Raw genomic sequence first — 11303 nt, 5'->3', positions numbered from 1 at the left:
TGTCCAGAATTGTAGTCACAACGTCATTTGATCTCAACAGCAGTTACTCTGATAAAGACAACTCTACAAATGTTTTCCAAGATCCAGAAACTCACATTATATTCCTCTACATTATATTGAATCAACACGCGCCTCATCTCAGAATACTGCATGTATTGCATAAGAACGTTTTCTCAATAACGCTTTCAACCTTCTAGTTAAATCATGCTGCGTACGAGTTGCTCCAGATCCAGATACATGTGATGGCGATGAAGCTGACAGCGATGAAGATGATGTACACGGCAAACAGCAGACGGTCGATGACTGTCCCGACCATTTGCCATTCCTGCAAGTTATTGCACCCCTGGAAGTGTTTATCTATCTGGCGGCGGATGGCCATGAGGTCTTTGCTCAGTTTCCTCAGTTCTTCCAGGGCCGGCTCCTCAGAGGTCAGAGGGGGTTTCGCTGGAGGTGCATCACCAGAGACTGAGATGCTGCTGATGCTGGAATTCTGTTCTGTCAAAAACAAAGCACAGCTTGTTTTGAATTCCAATATATGTAAAATAGCAAATTACTAATAATATAAAGATATTGCACCTTGATTAGATTATCCAATGGCCATGGAACATAGTTACTTCTTACTGGCTTGTAGGTGTTCAATAAAATGATCATCAGGACACCTCAAATCTTTGGTTTTCTAAAAACCTTCTTATAAATTCTCAAACAAAGAAGGAAACCGTAAACAAAGCAATATTAGATTTTGCTGTAACTTAACATAGTCCTATAAATGATTTAGTCACTAGGGGATTTAAAGGATTTCCTTGCAAACTATGTCAAACTAAATCAATTGCTTCATCAACTTTCTCGTGCCTTTCATAGTTGATGTCAATAAATAATGATGACATACCTCTAGTAGATGGGTTGACGAAGAAAGTGGTTCGCGTGATGGTTCTCATTCGAGGGAGACAAACTACAACAGATAGATATTGTAGCACGAGGACACTGACCCAGTGAGGCACCGCAACGTACTTGCTGGAGCTGTGCTGGATCTTAACGATACACACGGTCTCCAGCAGGCTGGCCACCATCAGAGCGAGACTGATGGAGAAGAAAACATCTGCGGGAAACAAAACCAACAGGGAGGATTCAGCACACTTCTCAATAAGTACTCTATGTTTTGCTTGCATGCCAGTTACCTTTTAAAGAAAACCCACCTATTTTTACGCCTCTTTTTAAATTAGATTTTAAAAGCTTATGTGCAGCAGTGCATGTCATGATTCTTCAACCTTATCTGGTATAAAGTAAGAAACAATATGACAGGTGTCACTCACTGATGAGAGGTGTGGTCTCCCCACTGGCAGGCAGCAGGTCGTTCATGATGAGCAGGAAGACGGTGTAGCCCAGGATGAGGGTCATCTTGAAGGAGGAACGGTCCACACTATCAGGAGGCAGCAGGAAGCTGAAGAGGTCCACTGTGATGAGGAAGCAGCTGGGGATCAGCAGGTTCACCACATAGAGGGACGGCCTACGTCGCAGAATGATCTTCAGAGCAGACACCGATTGAGTACAACAACTCAACATTTTAGTCACACTTTAAACATTTATCTTCATTTCTTTCTGAATTTGGATGCTGAATCATTTACTTTTGGCTTCTTCTCACATTGGATCCTAAACTTTTTATTCTGGGTATATATATTATTCTACCAACCGACACTTACAAAGCAAACAGTTTAGAATTGGAGACTTATTTCAAGCAACGTAAAATGTATTTGAATTGGAAAATGACGATGGACCAAGAATCGGAAGATTGGTTGCTGTTTTTTAGTAACTCATTCACTTCACAATTTGATGTGATTTTCAAACTGAAAAAAAGATAAATATATTGCAAAAAAAGTGCTTACATGGTATTCGATCTCAGAGTAGCTTCCAAGATTTAATGCCAGGGTAGAAAGATTTACACCGATACCGACGAGCTCCCACTCCCCATTGGTCTCCAACACATCTTGCGACTCCGCCAGTATTTCTTCAGGTGTGGTGCCTTGAATCATCCTTATGTCTGTCGCTTGAATAAAATGTAATTGCACATTCAAAACGGCTTTTCAAAGTTGACTTTGTCAAATTATCTGAATGTGGAACAACAGGAAAACTGAGGCCAAGTGTAACCTCCCGTCACATACAAATGTTTTCAATAATTGATATCAGTCAACTCTTTTTAATTCATTTCAGGCCCTATTTAAACACAACTGCAATCACTCTTATACACCAGGCATTTTGTAGTGTACAAAGCTGCTGTATAGTGATTTAATTTCTTCACACAGTTAAAAAAGATCAGACTTTTTAAAGAACTGAGTTTTATATTTTGTCCGGCTTACCAAAGTGTATATATGGTCCAAAGGTCAGCGTGCAGTTTTGAATATCAAAGGGGAAAGTGTAGATTACTAATCGGCAGGAGCTGACCACTCTGATTGGCCTATCATCCAATACATGACCTGTGTTAAATAAGTAGACGTAGGGAGTTTCGGGAAATTTGGCCTCGTCCATGCTGAAATAGAAAAGAATTAATTAATTATGAATTCATGAATGAATCCCATTTTTAAAGAAGAGAGGGAGGGATACAGTGACGAGAAGGTTCATATGCCTCTCGACAGCTTGCTGTTTCTTTATTGCTTATCAATTAATCAATATTTATAAATATTTGTATCAAGGGAGATCCAGAACCAGGACTGTGCGGAGCAGACTGTCAGACGACCGCTGCAGTAAATTGAGAGGTTTTCTAAAGGGACTCTGGGGCTCGGAAACACTACCACCTTCGGCCACAGGGGCCGCCTAAATCAACACAAAGTGTAAGATTCTTGTACTGGCTTTAACTAAAATGAGTTGGTCTTTTTATACCTAAGAAGTCATAGTTTTAGCATTTAAAAAGAAATGGGGCAACAAGTAGATTACCTTAGGCTCCATAGTACCAGCAGGAGGTTTACCTTTCTCCTCTCAGGTTTACAACGTCAAAGATTGCTTTCCATGTGCTGATATTTCAGATCGTACTTTAAATGAAGGCTGGTTTCTCTTTTGGACAATCATTTGAAGAAAGCTCACAGACTACTAAACATCTTTTTAACTTACAACTCTGAGATATGGACATCTGGATTCCAAAGCTTTTCTCGAGGGATAGAGACTCTTTTAGTGCCACATTCCTTCTCATCCCAGCTCAGTCCCTCAATATCCCACTCCTACAGTAAACAGAACAACACCAATGGGATGAACAGCTCAGAAAATGCAATTCATTTCAGCTGTGTCACTCCATAACTTAACACCAAAAATGTATGAGAATTTTATCCAAAACAGCCAGTCACCATCATTTTAGGTGGGAAATACATGACATTTTAACATTTTGCACAGTAGGCATGTAGTTAGATGTTTGGCATCGCTAATGGTAATATAAAAAGACACACCTCCTACCCCTTGAATTAGCTTATTTTTCTACGAACACAAACTAATGTAATCAGAATCATTTTAAAGATGATGTAATCACGTAAAAATCTGCACATATTGGATTTACGGGACCAAAGACCTTTTGTTAGTCCTCTGAGAACTTACAAGAACTTGCCATAAGACTGTTGTCAGGGTCTGGGATTTTTCATCCTGTGGATGAAACATATGTTTAAATTAAATTAGAGTTATACAGATTCATTATGAATTTGAATGAATAATTATGAAAAAACATAATTTAAAAAAAGATATGTATGTTCACGTGCGGGCATGAAAAGGTGTTTGTGGCGACTCACCACTCCTATAATTCCCACCACAGTGATATCAATGGTTATGTTAGTTGGACTTGAAAAGCTTTTCACAGGTCGCAGTAGTTTTTTAGAGAATAAATTTGTCTCAAGTGCAGCAAACAGAGATTCAGGACTTGGGCTTGTACAATTGAATGTTGCTACAAAACCTGGATTTGAAGAGAAAGTAGAAAACAACATTTGTGAGAATTAGGAAGTTCCATTTTTTTATTGCCATTTTCACACAAGCATTTCGGATCTTAATCTGCTGTACACAATATGGGTAAAGCAGGGAAGTCAAGAATGTCTGTGGTTAAAATAGCTTTTTTTACCCTGTTATCTTGAGATCACAAGTGAATTATCATGTTGTTTTTTTGTGAAAACAAGTAAATGATCATGAAAAACCCCAATATCTATTGCAAGATAAATGTGAGTATATGCAACATTTGATTGTTCATGGCTGGATGGTGTATCCAGGGCTCATCCAGAAACAGGGCTTCAGAATAAGCAATCATGTCCACCACATAACCTCTCATCTTCCTAAAATGGATTATAACATGATAATTAACACATGACCCAGAGATAATGGAATAAAATTGTGCTGTACTGTTCTCTAGTATGGGAGAAAAACACAGATTTAATGGCTTCAGTCACTAAACTGCCTCTAAATATATCTGAATACTGTGAAAATGAAAAACTGGCATTATTTATGATTGATTTTTTTGAATACAATGTAAAACCAAACTGTACATTTTAAATAAATATTGGTCATTATTATGTTTTCCCACTGTACAGGACCAGAAGTAACTGAAGTTTGCCTTTAACTACCAACTTACAATTGTCCAACCCTTATCTTTTTTGCATACTTTGTGGATAGTCAAATTGTCTTACCGTGAAGGAGCATGAAACAGACAAAGATGAGCTCAGCGGGTTTCACATCTGTCATTTTCAGTTTAGCCGTTATCTCAACATGTGCTTTAGATTACAAAAGGAGCAGTCTCCTCCATGAGATTGAAATGGTCTGCCAGAGCAACATGCAGTTATGTAGGAAAAAGGAAACATGCAACCTCCGCCAGAGGCTACTATTGACACTAGAATAGACTGCAGCATGACTAACAGTATTTCTTTCTTGTATATCCAGTTGCTTGCAGAGAGAGACTTATCTGATGACTGTTTGCATAATCTATGTTTGGATAGTATAACAGGTTTTTTAATCATCTTCATGATGTTTTGCATTAGATGTGTCAACAACGTATATCTGTGACAGTTGAGGTCAGACATGCACTGCAGTATGCACTTAGCTGCCGGCTGTGTCAGTTTGTCAGTCGATTGTTTCAATGGAATTGCACTGAGTCAACAGTCTGAGTCCATGTTCATTTCCTGTCAGTATATGTCATTCACATCGACTGTGACAAGGGGCATATCAAAGATTAGTCACAAAACTCACATTGCTGCCAAGTGTGTAAACGATCAGTTCAGCCGACATTGAGATGAAGGGCACCGCCGCCTCCTTTATTTGAGCTGTATACAGCCTCTGGATAGAGCCAGTCACTTTAATAGAACGGGCCCCAAAATGTGTCCATTATCAGAAAGGAATTGCCACCCTGCAGCCAATCAGAATTGAGTATTCACCTTGACCACAGTACACAAAAAGTAATTACAATTCCCGAGTGGGAACATAAATGCACACATGCAGTGTCCGTTCAAGTTCACTTTGAAAGGACACTCCATGTAAAAAGCGCATATTGTCACGCCATCCCGACAGGTTCCAAAAGATCTCCAATGGCAAAAGGCACTGACCTAGCAGCAGTCTTTGTCAAGTTGGCAATGAAAATGTGTTGCATGTTTACATCCTGTCAACCTCAAACCTATCTTCATCTCGAAACAAAGACATTCTGGTCGAAATGTCATCTGGTTCTCAGTAGTTGGCTTGATCTCATGAAAAGGGAAAAAGAGACTGGAGCACACTGATTGCCTTTAATTGTAGGATGACAGGAATAACAGAGAAGGTATATCACAATATCACATATTAAAATACTATTACTGTCTTACATTATTTGAAACGTTGCATACAAGTTGAGTAATAGAGGTCCGAGATTTGAACCCTGGGGGACTCCACTCAGATTTATGATCACCAATGACAACAAGATAGCCCCTGATTTCGAGATATGACCTGAGCACAGTAGCAAATAATCCAACAGATTTTTTATATTCAAGAAATTGATGAACGAAAGCGGCTTTCTACATTGTAACTACATTACAGAAACAATAATTGATAAATGTTGGCCAAGGCTTCGTTTGGCCTTCTACAGATTGCTTTTAAATTTGTTACACGGACTACCTACTAATGGTCCCTGAATTGATCCTTTAGGACAGGCTGATCCAGACGCACCACATGGAGATGATGACCAGCGCGTAACAGGAGATGAGCAGCAGATAGATGCGGAAGAGCAGAGAGTCAAGGACATATCCTACATGACACCACTGGTCCAGCAGCTCGCTCTCCTTGTGCATTGAGGTGAGGTGGGCATGAAGTTCTCCCAAGTATTGACAGATCTGTTGCAGTTCAGGCAGAGAAGCTGCACCTGGCAGGAGAATAGTAATAGGAGGGATCACAGTTTAACCGTTGTGTTGCTGTCTGAAGTTAAGGTTCAATAACCATAACTTGTTAACCTTAGACGGTGATTCACTGATATAGGCTGTAGCAATTCTGTCACTATAGATATATTTCCCAGTCTGACAGTATATTACAGTATATTCAGTATATACAGTATATTCAGTACACAGTATATTATTATTTTTTATCCTTTGTTTAAATAGATGGCCACTGGTATTTTGTGGACTGGCCACTGTACAGCTACAGTTGTAGCAAAAGTAATGGCGAAGTAGCATTTGCCGTTTACAGAGTTTTATTACCTTCGCTGCTGGGTGGGTTCTGGGCAGGTGTCTGGCTGGCTGGTTGGATGATCCACAACCCAGAATCGACATTTGAAATTTCAGGTTCATCTTTCTGTGGTACAGTCGGGGACTTGATCTTCTCCGGCCATCGGTAACAAATGAGGTTGGCTATGTGTTTGAGGACAACCACCCTGACCCAGTTTGGAACCTCTTGATATTTCATGGAGTTGTGGTGGAGGACATTGGTAATGACGACTGTCTCCAATAGGCTGATGACCATGAGGGCCAGACACACAGAGAAATATATACCTAGGTTGAAGGAAACACATTAAAGACATTTTAAATGTAAAACATATTTCTTCAGTAGCAGAAGACAGCCAGAATATATCTGCAGAACATTGACAGAGCTGTTGGCCCGTTCCATTGACTCAGTGATTTATTTTGTATCGCTCTAAAGTAAAGTAAAGAAACCCTTGATTGCATGATTTTTAAAACTCATGACTGATGTATTGCCACAACAAGATTAAACAGGTTGGAAATATATGACACTGTATGTCCTATACATTGTATGTGTATCTCCCACAATAATCTCAATAAAACGAAATACAACAATATGTAAAAAATGTAGAACAACGTCACTGTCGATGTAAATCGTGGACTAACAGTGATGGTGGAACCTATAACCCAGGCTATGTTGATGCTCAGACCTCTACATGTCACCGACCTATGATGGGTGTGCCGTTTGCTGTGCTGGGCAGCAGGTCGTTCATGATAAGCAGGAAGACGGTGTAGCCCAGGATGAGAGTCATCTTGAAGGAGGCGCGATCAACGCTATGGGGGGGCAGGTAGAAGGACAGGATGTCGATGAGCATCAGGAAGGAGCTGGGGATCAGCAGATTGACCACGTAGAGCACCGGCCGTCGCTTTATGACCACCTAGTGAACAAGAATCATTTTGAAAAGTCTCATAATTTTACTGTTTTGGCCTTCAATAACTTTTATGGAAGATACAAATAATACAATAACATATATGCCATCTACATATATCAAAACTATCTAAGGAGGGAAACATGCATTTAACAGATGACATGTAACAACGGCAAGTTGTATAATGCATTGTAAATTGAGTTTAACCTGCAATAGCTGATTTGGCCGCTTGGTGGCAATATAAACCACATTGACATACCTTTTAAGTTAATACGGCAAACTTTTTTGCAAGCAGTTACTGGTTTACACTTTCAGCTGCAACACTAGCATTCAATTGCATTCAATAGCATTCCCTCACCCAGAAGGTGATAATGTCCCATTCGTCGACCCCAAATTTGAGGATTGAGGTCTCTCCCAGTATGTCCACCAGTTCCCACTCCCCACTGGCTTCCAGGTAACGCTTTGAGTTTTGAGACATCTCCTGAAAGGTCAAAGCTGGACTGACCCTCACATCCCTTACTGTGAAAGAGAAAAACACAATGAGAGAAAACTAGTCTTACAGTTCTATAGCCCAATCTAAGTCAATCAAAAATAAATAAGTTAGCTAAATGTAATAACTAATTAATCACATAGAGATTTATGCTTTTGTTCACATTTTCCTTTTATATTTATTTTATTCCCTGCAAAAGATTCCAAAAGTGAAACAGATAGCAGTTTCATTTTCTGACCATGTGTTTTATTTGTCAAAGTGTAGCCAATGACTGGAGTAGTTTATGATTGCGTAAATGTTAAGAAGCCTCTTCTTACTAGTATGCATGTAGGAGCCAAATGTAAATGTGCAATTCTGCATGTCAAAAGGAAAACTGAAGATCTTCAGGTTGCAGGCTGAGACGAGCCGAAGCATCCTGTCCCAACGGATGTGACCTGTGTGGTTGAGGTAGACGTAAGGGCACGCTTGGGAAACGTCATCATCCACACTGGGAGGGTTGGAGGAGTCAGGCAGTAAAAGAAATAAACAGAAAAAGATGAAAGTTTCGGGTATTTAAATCAGTCCCAAGGGGAAACAAAAATATGAGTTATAATCCCTTTCACAATTCTTTCTGCTCTCACAGCTTCGCATGCATACTTGGCAATTAAACAATTCTGATTCTGATGCTGTAATGTCAGACATGTTTTGTGTGTATTGAGTGTGTGATCGGTCCTGGACATCTGTATCCGGATCAGTAATATTGGGGACATGATGACCATCACTGTCACTCCCTGGCACGGGCGTATGGGGTTCACTGTTCATGGTGCAAAGCATTAACCAGTGACGGTGGCATTTTACAGAATGTGAATGGGCGCTAAGTGCACCCATCTGTCTCAGGGCACTAACTACTTTGTAATGAGTCATTTATGAGTCAGTGATACATTAAAAAAAAGAAGAAAAAAAGTAACCAGCTGGATAACTTACAACTCATAAACAATGATGTCTGGAGTCCAGATCTTCTTCACAGGGAGAGAAATCTTGGTGACACCGTCACACTCATCAGGGTCCCAAACCAGGAACTCATGCTGCCAGTACTGCAGGGGATTAATCAGATATATGTTGACCTACGTATACATATACTCTCTGTATGTGATTCTCTACAGCCGCATGCAGAGTCCGATCACATTACATGTATTGACAGTGTGTTGTGTATTTCCATGCAACTTACCTGTCTTAGCCACAAGAAAGTAGTGAGGATTTGGGTTTTCTCATTCTGAAATACAGCATGCAACAGGTTAACCTCATTTCAAGCTGATTGTTACCTCTTAAATCATGATAGAGTCAAGACACAAAATGCAATGATATATGAATAAATGTCTGCTATTCTCTCAAAACATCTTTAATCTGGTTTTAGGTGCTCTTAGTATTTTTTATTTGATCACTAGTAAACTCACCACCCCCAGGACAGCATACAGGGTGAAGGAGATGTTAGTTATGGTGGGATTGCTGAGGTTCACTGCTGGCCTGAAGGGTTCTAGGTCAAACACAGCCTGCATGGACTCATGGGTTGGACCACTGTGGCCTTCTTTACAGGACAGTTTACTGCAACATAGAGACACTGACCCAGACCAAAAAGAATGCCTTGAATTTTCATTGTATCAATAATCTAACATTACTTTGCGTAGTGATATCATCGGACACTATGTTCACAATTACATCTTTTAATTACTAGAAGATGTTCTTCAATCATAATGTAGCGTAATGATTTAAAGTTGCGGAACAATTCCTTTATTTTGAATTCAAAACCACACGATTGATCACAAATAAAGTGGATAGATAAATTCCTTTTTTTTCTCCATTTATACATTCTCATATGCAAGCAATTCAAATTTGTCCTGGCAAAACAGTAGAGATGACATCAGTATCATTGCACTGTAAGGATCATTTAAACTTGAACCAGGCAGGATAAACTTTAAAATAATATTACTATAATAATAACAGTATTGCTTGTTATTCACTGAAAAAGGAACTTTTATGTTTCAGAGCTATACATGTGTCAGTCTGGAAAATAAAAGGCAAACACAACTAGTAACAATCAAGTATGGAATAAAAGTGGGTTATCATTACCTGACATTAAGAATAAACCTGAGATGATGCTCCTCTGAGACGGACTCATGCTCGATGTTTCTGATGGACTAACTATCCTCTACAACCAACGATCTCATAAGGTGTAAAGCAAAGAGAGCTCCTACTGGTGTGTAAATGCACAGACTTGTTTTTGCCACTTAGCAGGACATTGAAATGACTAACATTAATTCTCTGGGGACTTAACCACAACCACGACATGCCTAGCCGTAGCCCAAAACAAAACCGTTACCCTAAATGAAAAGGAAAATCCCAACATTTTTGTTTGCTTTGTAGGAACCAGCTTTTCGTACCCAAATGTTAAATTAGTCCCCATAACGTGAGTAGTGTATCATTGGCATTTACTAATGCGATCACATTCAGGCAATACCTGTTCAAATAAACACAGAAAATGACTTTCAAGTGGATATATATAAACATGTATTTGTCCCAGGAAGTTTGAAAAGTGTATACATTTAGTTTCAAAACAAACCTCAAGGAAAAAAAGCTGGTTAAAATAATTACACATGATTCAGTGATATAAATATGTACATGAATGGTAATGAAGAACACAAAAAATGAGGTATGTGCAGATGGATCAAAAACATACAGGACACGATAGGACTTGTTGTTCCACACCTCCGGTAAGCACTCAACCATTTTATTTTTCAACACCTCCACCGATGGGAGTTACAATTTCTTTCCTTCTCCAGTGCTGCGGTCTCGAACCACATGCTTATTTTAGTATTATGCTATTTTATAATCCTGTGACTTAGTAATCAACAGTCAACATACTAGGCTCATTCGAAAGAGCTGCGCCTCGCCTGACGAGAGCAGGCGGCAGCAGGGGGCGTTGACAAAAGACTGTGCTCAAGTCGGACAGTTTTAGGCTGCCTTCAAAGTATACACAGGAAGTCACAGAAAAAATGACTTCCTGTTAGTTCCAATCTGTAGTTTACTTGTAGTTTACAGATCACATTTGGATTTAATCATATATGTTTATAAATATATATTGATACTACTAGTTTTGATGTGTGTTGTATAATACGATTTTGTATTATCAACCACACACAATATGTCTTTAGATTAAACCTTAGACTAATAGTTAAGAATCAAGAGTTAAGTATTACAACT

The 11303-nt window shown here is 39.3% G+C and overlaps 1 protein-coding gene across 1 annotated transcript; it reads right to left on the bottom strand.

The window, feature by feature from the left end:
• Positions 1 to 202: 202 nt before the first annotated feature.
• On the bottom strand, positions 203 to 10829 carry LOC306738844 (uncharacterized protein; the record flags this gene model as incomplete). The annotated part of the gene is made up of 17 exons (XM_079220766.1): positions 203 to 495; positions 887 to 1096; positions 1311 to 1521; positions 1881 to 2041; positions 2352 to 2521; positions 3100 to 3206; positions 3574 to 3618; positions 3762 to 3922; positions 6131 to 6337; positions 6669 to 6959; positions 7375 to 7585; positions 7935 to 8095; positions 8384 to 8553; positions 9030 to 9139; positions 9274 to 9318; positions 9500 to 9647; positions 10780 to 10829. 17 exons carry the CDS (start codon positions 10827 to 10829, stop codon positions 203 to 205), a joined length of 2751 nt encoding a protein of 916 aa, XP_079076892.1.
• Between the last annotated feature and the right edge of the window lie 474 nt (positions 10830 to 11303).

The sequence above is a fragment of the Taurulus bubalis genome, assembly GCF_910589615.1.
Source record: "Taurulus bubalis genome assembly, chromosome: 7".
Lineage (NCBI taxonomy): Eukaryota > Metazoa > Chordata > Actinopteri > Perciformes > Cottidae > Taurulus > Taurulus bubalis.
The sequence above is the reverse complement of the archived record's forward strand: the minus strand, read 5'-3'. Positions and strand labels throughout refer to the sequence as shown.